This window comes from Tamandua tetradactyla, chromosome 23 (assembly GCF_023851605.1).
Source record: "Tamandua tetradactyla isolate mTamTet1 chromosome 23, mTamTet1.pri, whole genome shotgun sequence".
Lineage (NCBI taxonomy): Eukaryota > Metazoa > Chordata > Mammalia > Pilosa > Myrmecophagidae > Tamandua > Tamandua tetradactyla.
In genome coordinates this window covers 5,912,204-5,931,943 of record NC_135349.1, presented here as the reverse complement: position 1 = coordinate 5,931,943, position 19,740 = coordinate 5,912,204, and the positions used below count along the sequence as shown (strand labels likewise).

The 19,740-nt window shown below is 39.8% G+C and overlaps 2 protein-coding genes across 6 annotated transcripts in view; one reads left to right on the top strand and one right to left on the bottom strand.

Moving 5' to 3' along the window:
• The first annotated feature begins 31 nt into the window (after positions 1 to 31).
• AIMP2 (aminoacyl tRNA synthetase complex interacting multifunctional protein 2) lies at positions 32 to 15,669 on the top strand. 2 transcript variants are annotated; one of them, XM_077140590.1, is made up of 4 exons: positions 32 to 160; positions 5,760 to 5,963; positions 14,527 to 14,758; positions 15,151 to 15,669. In XM_077140590.1, the coding sequence occupies exons 1-4, from the start codon at positions 146 to 148 to the stop codon at positions 15,540 to 15,542; spliced, it is 843 nt and encodes a 280-aa protein (XP_076996705.1). In that variant the 5' UTR covers positions 32 to 145; the 3' UTR covers positions 15,543 to 15,669. The 2 variants fall into 2 exon arrangements, with proteins under 2 accessions (XP_076996705.1, XP_076996704.1); XM_077140589.1 differs by having other exon boundaries at positions 32 to 289.
• Positions 12,688 to 19,740, bottom strand: part of EIF2AK1 (eukaryotic translation initiation factor 2 alpha kinase 1) — a 43,212-nt gene continuing 36,159 nt past the window's right edge. For 3 of the 4 annotated variants that reach the window (XM_077140581.1, XM_077140582.1, XM_077140586.1), the window contains exons 14-15: positions 18,997 to 19,230; positions 15,666 to 16,732 (exon numbers count right to left, since the gene is read on the bottom strand). In XM_077140581.1, the coding sequence (XP_076996696.1) occupies positions 16,601 to 16,732; positions 18,997 to 19,230 (366 nt within the window). In that variant the 3' untranslated portion in view covers positions 15,666 to 16,600. Of the gene's footprint in view, positions 15,543 to 15,665; positions 16,733 to 18,996; positions 19,231 to 19,740 lie in introns of those variants that run through there. The other variant, XM_077140584.1, reaches the window with a different exon arrangement.

Here is a 19,740-nt window from a genome sequence, read left to right as displayed (position 1 = left end):
GCGCAGGCCAATTAGGACGCAGAGACTGAGCGTTCCCTACGCCCGCGGCAGGGTGGGAACTGGGTGGCCATAGTCTGTCGTGGTTTTGGGCCGTTTCTCCACGTCCGTCTCCCTCGCTCTCCACCTTCCCTCCTTGGGTTCCGCAATGCCGATGTACCAGGTAAAACCCTATCACGGAGGCGGCGCGTCCCTCCGTGTAGAGCTTCCGACCTGCATGTACCGGCTCCCTAAAGTGCACGGCAGGAGCGGCAGCCCTGGGCCCGGCTCTGGCCTCGCGGCCCACGTGCAGGTAGGAGGGTGCGCCGCGGCCCCGCCCCGCCAGCCCCGCCAGCCCCGCCAGCCCTCTGTTCCCCCCTCCCCCCGCCGCCCTGCACGCTTGCGCCCCGGCACCCCCGCCAGGTAGCGGAGGTAGGATCCGCCCCGGAGCCGGCTAGCCAGCGACTTGCTTACTCTATTTTCCTTTTTGTTCTGTTTTGCTTACGACTACTTAAATTTTTGTATTACGAGATTTTACTCGTAGAAAAGTGAGGAGCACATAAATGCTCAGTTGGAGCAATTATAAAATGAACCCTAGCGTAACCACCACCCAAATTTGCGCTTTTAACCTCCTCGGGTCTCTCAGAGGTCACAACTCGCCTACCTTTTCTAATAGTTACGTCTTTGCTTTTCTCTGTTTACTTTTACCACCTAGATTTGCATCCCTGTTGGCTTGATTTTGAAACATATAACTGGAATCATACACTATGTGTTCTGTTGTGTCTGGTTTATTTTTCTGGACATTATGATTTTCAGAATGGTGCATGTAATTAAAATGTTCATTTCTTTTCCTGTGTAGTGTTCCATTGCATGAGTATATACTACCACTTGTTAATCTATTCTACTGCTCATAGACATTGGACTGTGTCCTACATTGTGCTGTAATGAATAATTCTCCAGTGAATATTTTAGTACGGGTGGGGTATATATGCAAGCATAGGGGACTCTAGGTGTATCTGTTTTCACCTTTACTACATGAATTGTTTCCCACAGTGGTTATACCAGTTTATGATCTCACCATCAATGTATAAGAATTATTTTGCTTCTTTTAATGCAGTTTTATTCAGATATGTTCACACAGCATAGAAACCATCCAAAGTATGCCATCATTAGTTCACAGTATTATCAGTGGATGTGGTTACAGCACAATGATCCAATTTAAAACATTTTCATTACTCCAGAAAGGAAATAAAAGTAAAAAGAAACCTTAATCCTCCCATACTCCTTACTATTGACCCATATTATTGACCCATAGTGTCCATGTACATTTCTTACTGTTGATGAAAGAGTATTAAAATATTACTAACTACAGTCCACAGTTAGCAATAGGTTCATTTTTTCCTCATATCCCTCAAATTAACTCCTTATAATAGGGTTGTATATCTGCACTTCTTCACAAAAGAACTTTTTTTTACATGTTTGTACAGTTAATCTTGGACATTATCAACAATGAGACCAACTGTTTTATACTTCCCCATGTTTTAACCTCCACTTCCCTTCTGGTGACATACGTGGCTCTAAACTTCCCCTTTCCGTCACACTCACACACCATTCAGCACTGTTAATTCTCACAATAATGTGTTCTCTCTGTCCATTCCCAAAAGTGTAAGTTCACCCTTGTTAAATATTCTGTACATGTTACACAGGCACTTCCCATTCTTCAGCCACATTCTATATCATGGTAACCTATATTCTATATTTTATAATATGTTTACATAGTATAATTAGTTCATATTATACAATATTTGTCCTTTTATCTGACTTATTTCACTCAACATAATGTTCTCAAGGTTCATCCATGTCATCGCATGCTTCAAGACTTCATTCTTTCTTGCTGCTGAATAATATTCCATCATATGTATAGACATCATTTTGCTTATCCATTTATTTATCTGATGATGGACACTTGGATTGTTTCCATCTTTTGTCAATTGTGAATAAAGGTACAATGAACATCGGTGTACGAATATCTGTTCCTGTTCTGCTTTCAGATGTTCTGGCTCTATCCCTAGTGGTGGGATTCTGGGTTGTAAGGCAACTCTATACTTAGCTTTCTGAGAAATCGTTAAACCATCCTCCACAGCAGCTGTACCATTTTACATTCCTACCAACGATGAATAAGTGTTCAAATTTCTCTACATCCTCTGCAACACTTCCAGGTACCTGTTTGTTTAATAGCGGCCATTCTGGTAGGTGTGAGATGGTATCTCACTGTGGTTTTGATTTGCATTTCCCTAATAGTTCATGATGTTGTGCATCTTTTCACGTGCTTCTTAGCCATCATTTCCTCTTTGGAGAAATGTCTAGTCCTGTCCTTTACCTATTTTTTACTTGGGTTGTTTGTCTTCTTATTGTTGAGTTGTAGGATTTCTTTATATGTATATTGGATATCGAACCCTTATCAGGTATGTGGTTTCCAAATATTTTTCCTCCCATTGAGTTGGTTGCCTTCAAGCGTTCTGACAGTCCTCTGAAGCACTGGCCTATTTGATTTGGAGAAATTCTTATTTATCTATTTTTTCTTTCATTGCTTGTGCTTTGGGTATAAAGTCTAAGAAACTGCCACCTGTCACTAGATCTTGAAGATGTTGCCCTATTCTTCTAGAAGTTTCATGATACTGGGTCTTATCTATAAGTCTTTGATCCATTTTGAGTTAATTTTTTAATAGTGTGTGAGATAGGGATCCACTTTCATTCTGGATTTCCAGAATGGTTATGGGTCTGCAGTTCTTCCAATAGCATTTATTGAGGAGACTGTTCTGTCCCAGCTCAGTTGGACAGCTTGGGAGCCTTATCAAAAATCTTTTGACCTCTACGTGCCTCCCCTTCCCTGCAGCCATTGGGCCAGCCCAGTTTATAAGAATTCTTGATGCATGTATCCTCCCCAAAGCTGCTGTGGTATCCTAATGTAGTTTTAGTTTTGTATTTCTCTGACTTGTAGATAGGCTGAGCATATTTTCATGTTTATTAGACTTTTTGATTGCCTCTTTTGTAAAGTAACCTACTCAAGTCTTTTACTCTAATTGACTCCACCGTACACACTTTAGTTTTCCAGAGACTTCCTGTCCATAAAGATGGCTGAATGGAAGATAAATTTCCTGGTTTCTTTTCCCCCTCAGTATTATCCTTCACCTTGTGGTAATGGCTTTCAGTCTTCTTTGGAGGGGCAGTGATGAGGCTTTTTTGAAACTGAGCTTTGTTATCCTCCCCAGAGCTAAGACAAAACTGTTTATAATAGACATGGTCCAGTGTCCCCTTCAGCTGAATAGTATGATGGAACCAAAACGGATCCAGAATGGGGAATGCCACAGCTCATTTGAGACCAAGTCTTTTTCTTTTTGGTCTGCCACCTAATTTTAGTTGAGCTTTTATCTGTGAACTTGTAACTTAGAAGGTACAAAATATTACTCCTGTAGCAACTTCTCCAGCAGGTGATAATGTAGATAGGCAAATAATCAGATCATGTCACATATCCAGGGTAAATGAACAACTGCTTCTGAATACATCCAGAACAAAACAAATGGGTAAACAGAGTACAGCAAGCCACAGTCTAGTCCGAACAAGAACTGACCAGTGTTAGAAGGTACTGCCAAAGTAAGCACATGTTGAGTATTTTGGCCTTACTGGGTTGCGGGAGTGGCTAGGTCAAGCCCCAAGTTCCCTCCGCAGTGCTTATTTATCTCAGACATCCCTCAGGGTTTGCTGACTGGGATTCTGAATCCAGAGGGTGCTTCTTTACCCCTGATTGGGCAGGGACCCTACTGCCATTTGTAAAAATAAGCAAGAATGTGCCCAAACAAATACAGAGTGTTACAAGAATGGTAAGTAACATTCATGAAGACTGTCATTGTGAAATGGGGAATACAGGTGGCAACCCTGCCTATCACATACCTTGCATTCAGACTTATCTCCAGTCGGCACCTAAATACTTTATTGGCATATTGAATTCTTTAGTCTTTTTTGTTCCATCCATTAGTCCAGCATCTCTCATTTACATGCTGTTTGTTCTTAATATGAGCAGCTGGCTAGGAGAGGTGAGAGCATGGTCCTTAAGCTGTAGGGTGAATAGGAGTTAACCAGAGAAGAGAAGAGGAAGGCAAGTTCCAGATAGAGGAAATGGTATGTGAGAAGTCCTCTGGCAGGATTGAGCATGGTTGGGTTGGGAACTGACAGGATACTGTTGCTAGAGTACTCAGCAAGGGGGAGAATTATGGGAGAAATAAACAGCCCAAAACACACATCTTTTTGTCCAAATAGATTAGCAAGGAGGTGGTGACAGGATCTGATTTTGTCTTTAAAAGTCTCTCTGGCTGCCTTCTTAAGGGATGGATTGGAGGAGTGGACCAGAGTGGGTGCAAGGCTTGGACTAGGACTGTGACAGTGGAGACATGCTTAGAAACCAGCGGATTAAAGGAATATTTACGACATAAAATTGGCAGCATCTAGTAATTGGCTGTGAGTGAGAGAAAAGTGTTGAGTGACTAATGAAGAAACAAATGTTCCTAAGAACATGAAACTTAACCATTATGCAGATGTAAACAAGTACTCCTTGACACCTTCATTGTGTCATGAATGCATGTTTATAATGATCTCAAGATCACTGCCATTTTCTTCATTCTGCCTAATTATGAGCATTTTCCTCATGCTTAATGTAATTTTTATTCTCAACTCAAAATGGTAATCCTTTATGTCTGATGCTTCTGTTATCTACGTTACGGACAGATGAGTAAAACATATGGATTAAGAATGTGGGTAATAGGGGGAACAAATGTTAAAATGAATTTAGTATATTGAAATGCTTGTGGTTGGTGGGGGGAGAGGGGTAAGTGGTATGGTATGTATGAATTTTTTTCTGTTCTTTTTCTTTCTTTTTCTGAATTGATGCTGGTGTTCTAAGAAATGATCATGATGATAAATATACAACTACGTGATAAAAAAAGAATGTTTATATTGTATGTTGATTGGTTTTATTAATAGAAATTTTTTTAATGAAATCCATAAATCTGGAAATAAGTTACGCAAATGTGACTTTATTGGGATTTGAGATTTAGTCATCAGCAAATATTATTGGTCACTTTCTGTGTACAGACACTATACTAGGCAGAAAGGATGCAGAGATTCAGTGACTGACAGATGTAATGCGTTCTTTATTTATGAAGTTTCATGTTCCATAAGTGACTAAGTTTCTAGATGATTCTAAGATATGAGAGTGCCAGTAATGCCTGGAAGATGATTTGGAGAATTGATCCTCTGACCCCATGGAGATACTTACAAGCCACAGGAAACGTTTTTACTTTTCTGTGCCCCCTTTCCCTCCTATTAGTATAAATTATTGAGTTATTCTCAATGCCTGCTTCCTACCCATAGTCTTTTTCTGCTCCTTTAAGTGAAGGATTTAATTAGTTTGATATTAAGGATAAAGAAAAGCAACTTATATTCATTTCCTACAACTCTGTTCTTAAACTAAATTTTCTGAAATAGGAGTCACCATTTCAAAGTATCTTTCAGTCACAGTGTTTTCTCTTTTCAAGTATTTGTAGTTTGATACACAGTACATACTGGACTATGGGAAAAATTAGGTGACTGCTACTTAATTTTAATGTTTTTTTTAAAGATGGGAGATTTGATAAATGTAGGAAACAAAGTACAAAACAAGTGATGAAATTTAAACAGACCTCTTTGCTAATGAGAGAAAATGAACATTTTGGTGTTGGTTCCTTTAGGAAGAGCCTGACCCATCACTTCAAGCCCTTGAGTCCCGCCAGGATGATATCTTAAAACGCTTGTATGAATTGAAAGCTGCAGTTGATGGTCTCTCCAAGATGATCCAAACACCAGATGCAGACTTGGATGTAACCAACATAATCCAGGCTAACCCCGCTGCCTTAATGACCAGTGCATTGGACTTAAATGCAGTGCTTGGAACGGTGAGTTCATTTTGAAAGCTGAAAACTGTCAGTGTGACGAGGTTATTGTTAATGCCAGACAATTGTGCTAGTGTGATAAAGCCTTGGTTTTCTAGTTTTCAAAGGTGGGACAAGGAGCAGGGTTGTTTTTTGCTTTTGTTTTTGTTTTCTTTCTCTTGTATGATTGTGCCTTTGCATAGAACCAGTTCATGGGGTTTGAATGAGGCCAAAGCAAGCTCTACAGCCGACTCCTCACTTCCTCAGACCCCGTAGAGAAAACGGAGCCATAGGCAGAGAAGAGAATAAAACATTACAGCTTCCTACCATTCCAGGCACAGTACAATGTATGCTAGAGAAGGGTTCCCACAGCCTCCAAGTGCTGGGAAAACATGTAGTTTGTCTGCTCAGTGCTTCTCGAAGTTTCCACAAAGTCAACCTTCACTCTGAAAGTAGCCTCATTTTCATAGATTTGGCTGCCCGAGCACACAAATCCTACCAACACTTTCCCCCACCCACCCACCCTTTTTTTTTTTTTTTTCCTGCATGGGCAGGCACCGGGAATCAAATCCAGGTCTCCGGCACAGCAAGCAAGAACTCTGCCTGCTAAGCCACCATTGCCCTCCCTCCCCCCACCCATTTTTAAAAAAACTTTTTATTTTGAAATATTTTCAAAAATAATACAAACTCCATTCAGAGAACCTTGGTATACCCCTGTCCCTCCAGATATCCAGATCTACCAATTTTAACATTTTGCCACATTTGCCCTATTATCTTCTTATCCATTCCTCTATTTATTAGTCTATAAATCCATTTTATGAACACTTGAGTATAGGTTGTATACATCATGTTCCCTGAACACTTAATACTGCCATGTACATTTACTAAGAACAAGGATATTCACTTAGGTAACCATCTTAAATGCAGTTATTTCAGGAAATTTAACATTGATTTAAAACTTAGAGTCTAAATTCCCTCTAGTCGTAAGTCCTAATAATGCCCTTTTCAGCATTTTCTCCTCCCTTGCTAGAGCCCATCCAGGATCACATATTGCATTTAACTGTTATTGTCACTTTACTTGCTTTCTTTTTCTTCTCTTTCAATTGTGGGAACATATATACAGCATACACTTTCCCAGGCATGCTGTTCGAAGTACCCTTACCACCTTCCATGTCAAAAATTTCCCGTCTCTCCAGATAGAAACCCTGCACCCACTGTGCATTAACTCCCCATCTTGCCAGTCCCTTGATCCTAACTGTATTCTAACTTCTGTTCCATATTTTTCAATATGTTATCTTGTAAGGAGTAAAAAGTGGAGTTACAAACCACAAATACAATAGTGCTGGCATTTATATTTACCTATGTCGTTACCTTCACTAGAGATCTTCATTTCTTCATTCAGTTTCAAGCTACTATCTTTTCCTTTCAACCTGCAGAACTCTTTTTTTTTTATTTTCATTGATAAAACCAAACAATATACAAACACGAACATTCTTAACATGATAACATTCCATACTTGCTGTGCAATCAGTGGCTCACAATATCATCACATAGTTGTATATTCATTACCATGAACATTTCTTAGAACATTTGCATCACTCCAGAAAAAGAAACAAAAAGAAAAAAGGAGTAACTCATATATACCATAGCCCACACCCCTCCCTCTCACTGACCACCAGTATTTCCCTCTACCCAATTTATTTTAACATTTGTTCCCCCTATTTATTTATTTATTTATTTATTATTTTTTTTTTTTACATGGGCAGGCACCGGGAATCGAACCCGGGTCCTCAGGCATGGCAGGCAAGCATTCTTACCTGCTGAGCCACCGTGGCCCATCCCCCCCCATTTATTTTTAATCCACATATTTTACTCATCTGTCCATACCATAGATAAAACGAGTATCAGAACAAGCTTTTCACTATCCCACAGTCACATTGCGAAAGGTATATCATTATACAATCATCTTCAAGAAACATGGCTACTGGAACACAGTTCTACAGTTTCAGGCACTTCCCTCTAGCCTCTCCAACACACCTTAAACTAAAAAGGGGATATCTATATAATACATAAGAATAACCTCCAGGATAACCTCTCAACTCTGTTTGAAATCTCTCAGCCACTGACACTTCATATTGTCTCACCTCTCTCCCCTTTTTGGACGAGGTTTTCTCAGTCCCTTGATACTGAGTCCCAGCTCATTCTAGGATTTCTGGTCCCACATTGCCAGGGAGGTTTATACCCATGGGAGTCATGTCCCATGTAGAGAGGGGTAGGGCAGTGAGTTTGCTTGCCATGTTAGCTGAGAGATGGGCTACATCTGAGCAATAAAACAGGTTTTCTGGGGTGACTCCTAGGCCTAATTTAAAGTAGGCTTAGCCTATCCTTTGCGGGGATAAATTTCATATGAACAGATTCCCAGATTGCGGGCTCGGGCTGTTGATTTGTTTGCCCTTACTGCTTGCAAGAATATCAGGCCCTCTCCAAACAGGGACGTTGAATTTTCCCCCTTTCTCACCATTCCCCCAAGGAGACTTTGCAAATACTTTTTTATTCACTGTTGCAGAACTCTCTTTAACATCTCTTATAGGGCTGATCTAATGATGACAACATCACTCTCATTCTGGGTTGGCAGCTTTTTACTTTAGGGATACCTTCTTGCCTCCATGATTTCTGATGAGAAGTCAGCACATAACCTTATCGAGGATCCCTTGAATGGGATACATTGTTTCTCTCTTATACTCTTTATCTTTGGCATTTGACAGTTTGATTATAATGTACTACGATATAAGTCTGTTTGGTTTTATCCCGTTTGGAGTTCATTGAACATCTTAGATATGTATTGTTCTAGTTTGCTAGCTGCCGGAATGCAATATACCAGAAATGGAATGGCTTTTAAAAAGGGGAATTTAATGAGTTGCTAGTTTACAGTTTTAAGGCTGAGAAAATGTCCCAGTTAAAACAAATGTATAAAAATGTCCAGTCAAAGGCATCCAAGGAAAGATAACTTTGTTCAAGACCACTGATGAAATTCAGGGTTTCTCTCTCAAGTGAAAGGGCACATGGCAAACACAGAGTTTCTCTCTCATCTGGAAAGGCACGTGGTGAACATGGTCAGGGTTCCTCTCTCATCTGGAAGGGTACATGACGAACACAGCATCATCTGCTAGCTTCTTCTCCTGGCTTCCTGTTTCATGAAGCTCCCCAGGAGGCATTTTCCTTCTTCATCTCCAAAGGTCACTGGCTGGTGGAGTCTGCTTCTTGTGGCTATGTCCTTCTGCTCTGTTCTCTCTGAAACCTTTCAGACCAGCACATGTATATTCATGGCTTTTGTTAAATTGGGGAATTTGTCAGCCATTATTTATTTTACTGTTCCCTCTGCTCCTTTCTCCTCCTTCTGGGACTCCCACAGTGCATACATTGGCATGCCTGATGGTGTCCCACAGGTTCCTCAGGCTCTGCTCACTTTTCTTCATTCTTTCTTTTTTCTGCTCCTCAGGCTGGATGATTTCATTTGTTTTATTTTCAAGATTTTTATTCTTTCTTCTGCCAGGTCCAGTCTACTGTTGAACTCTTCAGGGAACTTTTTAATTTCTATTACTGTGGTCTTCAGCTGGATTGGTTCCTTTTCATAATTTCCATCTCTTGATAGTCTCTATCTTGAGCATATTTAGGACCATTTTTTAAAATCTTTGGTGTATTCCAGGTGTGACCCTGCTCACTGATGGTTTCTAGTGCTTTAATCTTCTCCTTTGGCTGGGCCATAATTACCTGTTTCTTTCTATGTTTTGTAATCTTTTCTTGAAACCTGGATATGTTGATAGTTTAGTGTGTTATCACTGGAATATAGATTCCAAGGCTTCTGTCCTTAAATGTGTATCCAGCTAGTTATGACAGAGCTTTCTGTGACTGCCAAGAGTTCACAAAGAAAAAGAGGCAGGAAAAAAGAAAACACTTCTTTTCATCCTTGCTCTGTGAGTGCTCATCAGGGATTATCCATTCACTGGGTTTAGAGATTAGTTCTTGGCAAAAGCAGAGACTGGCCTCCTTGCTCCTTCCTGCACAGGCACTGGCCTGAATATGCATGTCTGGCTCTGGGAATTCCCCATTTACAAGGTTCTAAATGTCACCTCTTCCCGAGGAAACAGTTTTCTCAAGATCTTGGGTACTGCATTGTATGACAACCAGCAGTCCTTTCCCCCAGCCAGCATGATTGGACTTGACTGCTATTCCACAGCATTCTGTAGGAGCATTTCTGCCTTTTGTGTGGAGAAAAAAAGTCCCAGGCTGCCGTGCCCCTTAGGCCACCACAAGGCAGATGGGGCAGACATACATGTTCCCAGTTTGTGCACAAGGCTTACTCTGCTCTGGGCTGGTAAAGGGTGAGAAGGGGGGGCAGCCAGGGCACTACAAGGTCCTATGACAGTTTTCTTTCTTTTGGGTGCATAGGCTGAGAATCAAACCTGCATCTCCCACATGGCAGGCAAGCATTCTAGATCCTACGATTTTTAAGTAGTCTTTTTTCTTTATTTGGTTGCTTGCCTGTAACTGGAGTCCTTTAACTGTTCTCTGGAGCTCTGAGAAGGATGTTTTTGCCTGTTCTTGTTGGTTGTTCAGAACCTCCGTAGGGGGACATCCCTGAAGTGTTCCATGCCACCACCATCTCCACTGGGTCCTGGAAACATGCTTAAGCTTATGAAATTATATCTAACGCGTGATCATTGTTTCCTTGGTCTGTTACTCTTTCTCAAAATTTTTATAATATTTTGTTGTTCAGCATAGTTTCTCTTCCTTTCCAAAGCTTCAACAGGCCAGAAATTGAAGAGTTGAATTATAGTGAAAGGACACAAAGGGGCAAAAAGAAGAGATGCAGAAGGTGAGGTCTGGGAAGGTCACAAACGCAAGTTCCAGTGTCCTTTCCACATCACCCTTCTGGCACAGGTGTAATTCCTTAATCATGGATGCTCCTCTCCAATTCTTTTTTATAAACGGCTCTATTAAGATAATATAGAGTACCATTCTCCCATTTAAAGAGTACAAATCATTGTTTTAATAGTCACAAACATGTATAGCCATCATCATAGTCAACTTTAGAATATGTTCATCACTTCAGAAGAAACTCCTTATACTTTAGCTATCCTGTTTTCTCCACCCCCAGCCCTAAGCAACCCCAAATCTACTTTCTATCTATAATTTTCCCTGTTCTCAACTTTGATATGAGTGGAATCATTTAGTATGTGACCTTTTGTGACTGGCTTCTTTCACTTAGTGTAATGATTTCAGGATTCATCCAGTTTGTAGGATGTATCAAAACATTCCTTTTATGGCCCAGTATTCCATTGCATGGACATATACTACATTTTATCAAAATGGATTTGGAGTGCTTCTGCCTTCTAGCTATTATGAATAATGCTGCTATAAAAAAATTACATACAAGTTTCTTTATGAACATACTCATTTGTCTTGAGTATATATGTAAGAGTAGAAATCCTGGGTCATATGACAACTTTGTATTTAATCATTTTAAGAAATGTCAGACTTCTCCAAAGCACCTGGACCACTAGCAAGGTATGAGAGTCCCACTTTCTCCACATCCTCACTAACACTTGTAATCTGACTTTTTGATTGTAGCCATCCTAGTGGGTGTGAAACAGTATCTTTTTGTGTTTGTTTTTTTAATTGTTGTTGTTCTTATTCCAGAAGTTGTAGGTTTACAGAAAAATCATGCATAAAATACAGAGTTACCATATACCACCCTATTATTAAAACCTTGTGTTAGTGTAGTACATTTGTTTCAAATCATGAAAGAACTTTTCTTTTTGCATGGGCAGGCTCCAGGAATTGAACCCGGGTCTCGAGCATGGCAGGCAAGAATTCTGCCACTGAACCACCATTGCACTGCCCAAAAGAACATTTTTATAATTGTACTATTAACTATAGTTGATGGTTTACAATAGGCCTCACTGTTTGTGTTGTACAGTTGTATTTTTTTTAACTTTTATGATAAGCCACATATATACAACTTAAAATTTCCCCCTTTTAAAGTGCTGTTAATTGTTCACATCGTTGTGCTACCATTAGCACCATCCATTACTGAAACATTATGTTCAACCGAATTGTGGTTTTGATTTGCATTCCACTGATGAATACTTATGTCAAGCTCTTTCTCTATATTTATTGACCATTTATATATCTTCTGTGGTGAAATATTTATAACTGGGTTATTATCCCTTTATTATTGATTTGTAAGGGTTCTTTATAAATTCTACATTAAAGTCCCTTATCAAATCTATAATTTGCAAATATTTTCTCCCATTCTGTAGGTTGTATTTCCACTTTCTTTGATGGTCTCCTTTGAAGAACAAAAGTTTTAAATTTTTATTAAGTCCAGTTTATGTATCTTTTCTTGCTTAGATTTTTGTGTCATATCTCAGAATCCTTTGCCAAATCAAAGGTAATGAAGATTTATCATGTATTCCTGTGAGAGTTTTAGGTTTTGTTCTTACATGTAAACCTTTGATCCATTTTGAGTTAAATTTGTATGTGGTACAAGGGAAGGATCCAACTTCATTCTTTTGCATGTGGTTTTCCACTTGTCCCAGCATCATTTGTTAAAAAGGCTGTTCTCCTTGCCTGCCATGCGAATTCATTCCCCGACCTTGTACCTCCCCACCCTCCACCCCCCAAAAAAGACTGTTCTCTCTATTCTATACCCATTGAATGGTCTAGCACTCTTGTCAATAATCAGTTGACTGTAAATGTATAGATTTATTTCTGGAATCTTCATATTCCGTATATATATATTTTTTATTAACAAAGTTGTGGGTTTACAGAACAATCACGCATAAAATACATGATTCCCATATACCACCCCACTGCCAAACCCTTGCACTGGTGTGGAGTGTTTGTTACAGTTGATGATAGCACATTTTCATAATTGACTTCACAGCAGCCTGCCACAAGAGTGGGGGAATGGTCACCGGTAGCCCCCACATGGAAAGAGTAATTTACTGTTCTTTGCCGTAATTTTACTATCCTCTTCCACTTTTCCATGGATGTTATACAGTGTTATTCTGGCTTCTGGAGTTTCAGAGTAGTTGTTTCAGACAGTTCCTACCTGTTAGTTGTTATGGTGGAAGGGCTGAGTCCTGGAGCTCCCTACTCCACCATCTCCCCAAAGTCTTCATTGATTTTTGCATCTGTCCTTGTGCCAGTACCACCATGTTGTCTTGATTCCTTTGTAGTTTTAAAATCTGGACATATGAGTCCTCCTTCTTAATTCTTTTTCAGGATTGTTGTGGTTATTGAGTCCCCGCCAGTCTTTTTAAAATATATTGCTAAAAGCCAGACAGGCTCCCATCTCAAATGTATTTTGCATAAAATCAGTTTGCTATATTAAACTTAAGTTGCATCAGCCTGGTTTTATCAAGGCTACAGGCTTTAACTAATTATGGTGACAATATGATAGGCAAAGAAAAAATGTCTTATTACAAAATGCTATTTATCTCAGGGTGCAGATCTCAAAAGAATTTGACCCAAGAATCTTTACAATACCCTTCTCTAGAATCAGTGGTAGAAATGGTACTACTTAAAGACTTAAAATATGAAAGCTGGTATTGTAGTACTTCATTAGGGGCTCAATTTTTGGTAACCTCTTTGTTTCTGCATTCATTTATTTCTCCCTTTGTTCGCTCATTCAACCAGTATGTTTGCATATACCCCATCAAACGAGACCTGACCTGGCCCCCAAGGAGCCACACTGTAACGGAAGAGATGGACAACTCAGTCCACACATACAGCTGGGGTAGTGAGTGTCTCAGTGTGGGAGGAAAGTCTCCCAGAGCAAGTGGGAGTTTAGGGCAATTTTGGTGTCTCAGAAGGCACAGTGTCAGGTAACATGAAGTGTTCAGCAAACTGCAAAATAACGTGACTCACTGCCACAGTTGGGAGTGGCAAGGCTTTGTGCAGAAAGTCTGGGAATTTGAGCTTGATTGTATTATATGAATTGCATTCATTATAAAGAGGGGAAGTATATAAATAAGTAAGTCTGCATCTAAATAGGCTCATGTTTTGGCACTTCAGTTAAGGATCTCTCCACCCCTCACCACCCGTGATATTTTGCACCAAGGCCTTTTTTCATTATCACAAACATTGGTGAACACAGATTGACACAGAAACTATATCTTAAGTGTTGGAAAGATTTGGTAAATGGAATAATTGCATTTTTTTTTTTAATTTTACCTCAAATGTAAATGGGACAAAATTATGAGTTTTCATTCCTAATACGTTTTACTGATTTGACAATAAAGTCAGTGTCTTACTTATTGGGAGGTAGCACCATAGGGGTTAAGGGTGGAGCGCACATCCCAGTTCTACTTCTTACTGAACTGACTAGACACGTAATTTAACCTCCCTAGGGACTCACTGAGTTTCTTCAAATGTAAAATGTGGATAATAACAGTGGAACTGGAGAATTGAATTAAGCAATGCTGGTCTTAGAATAACAGCTGGTACAGTAATAGACACTCAAATTGCTGTTAATATTATTTGCTCCATTCCTTTACTGCTCCCCCTCCCCCCACCCCAGGATTACGGGGCACTGAAGGACATCGTGATCAATGCAAATCCAGCCGAGCCTCCGCTGTCCCTGCTAGTGCTGCACAGGCTGCTCTGTGACCACTACAGGGTCCTCTCTGCCATTCACACACACTCATCAGTCAAGAGTGTCCCAGAAAAACTTCTCAAGTGCTTTGGAGAACAGACTGAAAAACAGCCCCGCCATGAGTACCAGTTGGGGTTCACTTTAATTTGGAAGAATGGTAAGTAAAGCAGACTGGGTTAAACTTACATAGTTTATAATGAAATGCACATAAGTAGGGTGATTATGAGGACAGATGTGCCTGGCTCAAGAGATGGATTCCTGGTTTCTTATCCTCGTCCTCCAAGTCCGTAGACACAGTTGATGGTATGAGGACCTTTCCACCTTAAAAAATTGCCATAATCAAGTACCTAAAATCCTACTTTTTCAACGTACAGTTGGCATTTAAACCCTCTTGTATATTAAATCTTTTGAGACAAACTAATAACATGATTTTCTTCTTGAAAATACTTTCCCTTGTCATCAGTTCATAATCATTGGTGAATTCCCCTCCCCACATTGTAAAAGTACTACATGTGCTTGACATGATATGGTGCTTGTTTTTCCTTTCAGTGCCAAAGACTCAAATGAAGTTCAGTGTCCAAACGATGTGTCCCATTGAAGGAGAAGGAAACATTGCGCGTTTCTTGTTCTCTTTATTTGGCCAGAAGCATGATGCTGTAAATCTAACTCTCATAGATAGCTGGGTGGATATCGCTGTTTTTCAACTGAAAGAGGGAAGCAGCAAAGAAAAAGCTGCAGTTTTCCGCTCCATGAATGCTGCTCTCGCGCAAGGTCCCTGGCTCGTTGGCAGTGAACTCTCGGTAGCAGATGTCATGCTGTGGTCTGTGCTCCAGCAGATCGGGGCCCCCAGTGCAATGGTGCCAGCCAATGTGCAGAAGTGGGTGGAGTCCTGTGGAAACCTCGCCCCTTTCAACTCTGCCCTCAAGCTCCTTAATCAGTAACTGATTTTAAAGAATTTGGATTTTAAGAATGGTGCTGTTTTATGCCTATTGATTAAGGGATTTGTACTGAAATCCAAGTCTTTTTCTTTAGGCCAGTTGTCAAGTATCAATAAAAGCATCATGTAAATTACGGCTTTCATTTTATTTAAGATTCAGCAAAATCATGTGCAATATACTGTGACAGCTGCCAACCACGTGACAGGGACTTTGGGGATACAAAATACATCTCTCAGCCTTGCTGCCATGGAGCAATGTAGAGACTTGGTGAGGGAATCAAGGGCTATAATGACAGAGAAAGTGCTGGGGACAGAGGCAGGAAAGATGATTGTGCTGTTTTGAGAATAAACCATTTGAGGAGCAAGAGGTACACAACTCTGAAATGACACCCCAGGAATGATACCAAGTTGAGGGTGGAAAGAACAGAGAAGTGATGTGGTTCTTGGACAATATGCTAAGGGCTTGAAATGTTATCTCAGGCAGGGCAGAGTCAGCAGAAGTTTCTGACCAGGGAGTGAAATGGGTCAAATGTCTTGGTAATTCACTTTGGCAGCAATGTGAAAGGCCATCTGTGCTAGGAAGATGCAGTTGTCAAGTCTGGCTACAGTCCAGCTGGGCAAGTGCACGCCTGAACTTGGACAGTGGTTGAGAGAGGGGAACTAACTGTGGTTTCTGCAGGAGAACACCTTAAAGGAGGATCTGGTGGCCAACAGGCCTAGCATTTGAAGGAAAAGGAAGAATTGAGGAAGACGTTTTTCATTCCAGTGACTGGGTGGACAGTAATTTCACAGCAGGGAATCCAGCAATAGATGTGGGATAGGAGGCAGAAAAGAGCTCAAGATAATAGGTCATAAAAGAACTACCTCAGGATAAAGCAGTGTGGGTGTAATGTCACAACTTAATTTTATATGTCTTGTACAGGCTTACTGAATATAATTAAGAATTATACCATCTGTACTCTAATAAAATTTGAAATGGTACGATCCAGTTGACTATTTAGCTTGAAGACAAAGACTTTTTTTTAGGTCCACCTACCTATTATTTAAATAGCCTAATTAAAGTTAGACAGGTATGCCCCCACCTTTTATGTCATCCTTAACCCCTTTGTCCTGAGAAAGGAGGCTGAGCTGCTTCTTTAGTTCTTCAATTTCTTTTTCTTGCTCTGTTACCTTCATCTGGAGGGTAAGATTAACCTGTAAAGAGAGAACATTTTGAACTCCATTAAAATAGCTACTGCCCTTACTTGTAAATATATACGCAGTCTTTACTTTGCAAGGTTCTGATATGTGTGAATTTCACTTACTGTGGTTTACTTAAATAACACCAATCATCCAACAGACTGGTTCATGGGACATTAAAGACAGTTGCATTAAGCTCTTCAGTCCACAAATGCCTGCATAAATAACCGATGTACCTCATGACCAAATGACTAATAACTTATCTCAAAGTCAGTCAGTTATTGATCCCTGAGTTCACTCACACACAGCCAGTGTGTATAGCTGTGTTGTTTTGTTGCTCCCAATGATAAAAATCCATGTGACTTTTTTTTTAAGTGGATAGCTGAAAGAGGGAATTAGCCAGCAAAAATCAAAGTGCAGCAAAAAAAAGTGATAATGCTGTGAGATACGATACAAATGTAACCTGTGTGAATACTGACACTGCTACCTTCTGAGACTCAGATATGCAGACAGAGGGACTTCTGAAGGCAATCCATGTATATAAATGAAGAAAGTAGTTGTGCCAAAAAAGATGGAGACGTCCTAGAAGCAGTGATGTCAGCAAAAAACTTCACATTAAAAGGACTCTCAAGCACAAACATCTGCACAAGGATATAAGGATATTCATAGCAGCATTATTTACAATTACCAAAAGATGGAAACAGTCCAAGTGTCACATAAACAGATGAATGGATACACAAAATGTGGTATATACATAGAGTAAAATACCAGTAAGCAATAAGAATGAGGTCCTGAAGCATGCGACAGCATGGATGAAACCTGATGACATAATGCTGAGTGAAATAGGTCAGACACAAAAGAAGAGATATTGTATGACTTCACTAATAGGTATTAACTATAATATGTAAACTCAGTCTTAAAACATAGATAACAGAGCACCTAGAGATAGAAGATAGAGAAGGGGGAGTGGTTACCTACTATGTGCAGAATTGTTAACGAGGTAGAATTTAATTTAAATGTTTGGAAATGGATAGAGGTGATGGTAATTCATGATTATAATGCCATATTGTAGGCTAATTCGGTTGAAATGGTTGTTTAGAGTCATATGTCACCGATTAACACTACAAATACAATTAAGTTCTTGCATGAACTGCAAATCCACAACACTTGGACAAACAGTGAAAAACGGGGATATGGGGGGAAATTATCTGTTGCATGCTGCAGACCATAGGTTAACAGTAATACCTTAATATTCTTTCATCACCAGTAACATGTACCACACCAACACTAGGGAGTCAATAATGGGGGAGGGAGGTAAGGAATATGAGTGTTTCTTTTTTGTGTGTCTGATACTTTCTTTTTGGAGCAGTGAAAATGATTTAAAATTGAGTGTGATGATGGCGCAACTAAGTGAGGATACTGTGAGACATAATTTGTATACTTCAGATGGAATATATGATAAGCGACTATATATCGATAAAATCTGCAGATTTAATGGGGAAAAAAAACGATCTGCAAAACCAACAACCAGGTGGGTAAAAAAAGGAACCTCAGTGGTATTTCCTAACATTCACAGTACAAAGAATAAAACGATGGAAGCTACTCCACACTTAGAAGGGAATGTGACAACTGGCCAAGGTTTAAGCAATGGAACGTGTGCGAAACACTGTTCAAACCACTCATCAGTTTTTTACAAATAAATAACACTAATTCTCAGAATTTCTAATATTTTAAAGTGTACTGAATAATAGTTTCAATGTTTGTTTTCCATTTCTCCATACATTTATAACTGGCAATTTTTTTTTTTTGCTGTTTTAACAATTTTAAGGGTCCTAAAGACCTTTGCTTCAACTCTCCCTTAAACTTATTGCTGTCTTTTATGCTTTGGTATGTGTCCCATTTTTCTAGTAGATAACAATAAATAACAATTTATAAAACGTTGCATACTGTAGTTGGAAAGGAAAAATAAAAATTTTCCCTGACTGGGCAAGGTGAAACTAGAAACTGAGGCCTATATTTTAATTTTTAGAGTAGATGGTTGAAAGTGAGTTGACTTGTTGACTTGTTGACTTGTTTACTTGGCCTTGAACATAATCAGGCTATTGTCCTTAAACTTAGTACTTGACACATCTTTAGGTAACTCTGAAATGTGGGTTAAATATTTTGTTTCTGTAACCCTTATTCTAAATTCAAGATTTCTTCATGACATAGGATTCATAATTTAAACAAATTCTATTCTAAGCTTTGTATTTTTCCCAGCGTTAAAAAATGTTACGTACATTTCCAGAACTTTGGAAAAGTTCACTCTGCAGCAGCTGAACAGCAGATGGCCTCTGAGATGAATTTTTTCTCGTTAAGTGCTGGATATACTTGGCTTGCACTGGACACCTTTTACTGAGGGATTCAGGGATCTGACCAGTTCTTAAACCTGTTAAGACTTCTGCTCGCTCCATTTCTGTTCCAAATGGGTGAAAGAGCTCTAGCAGAATTACACCCAAGCTATACATATCTGACTGGAAAAAGAGAAAGATAATTCAGTAATGAAAGATAGCAGTCAAAATAGCATTTCCATTTCAATGTAGCACCCTCCCAAGCAAGAGAGGATTTGTAAGGATGAGGATTTCATTCATCTCCAACTACAGGCACATGGTGGGCTGGCCTGGCTGGTCAGGTGCAGAGGCAAGTCCTCGTCTGCCAGGTCTGCCGCCCTGAAAAGCAGCAGATTTGTTTACAACTCCCTTTTCTCTAATACCAAAAAGAGCTATCCATGGGCAGAAAGAGTTGTCAGGTGAAGGGCAGGGAGCATGCCCCTCCACCCAACTCTACCACTCCTAAAGAATCCAGGCCTCACCCAGACAAAAATGCAATGTAAGTGCATGCAATCACTGGGTCCTATGAAAGTCTCACCCCTGCCTCTTAGAAGGACGCATTCTTTTTTTTTTTTTCCTGTATGCTGTATGGGGGGTGTGTTGTAGTTAGGTTCAGGTGTCAACTGGGCCAGGTGAAGGTGCCTAGTTCTGTTG

Excerpts from the sequence above, each read along its gene's own strand:
- AIMP2 (XM_077140589.1), top strand. The coding sequence starts at position 146 with ATGCCGATGTACCAGGTAAAACCCTATCACGGAGGCGGCGCGTCCCTC. Across the intron at positions 290-5,759 it reads GCCTCGCGGCCCACGTGCAG|GAAGAGCCTGACCCATCACT; the intron begins GTAGGAGGGTGC and ends TGGTTCCTTTAG. Across the intron at positions 5,964-14,526 it reads TAAATGCAGTGCTTGGAACG|GATTACGGGGCACTGAAGGA; the intron begins GTGAGTTCATTT and ends CCCCCACCCCAG.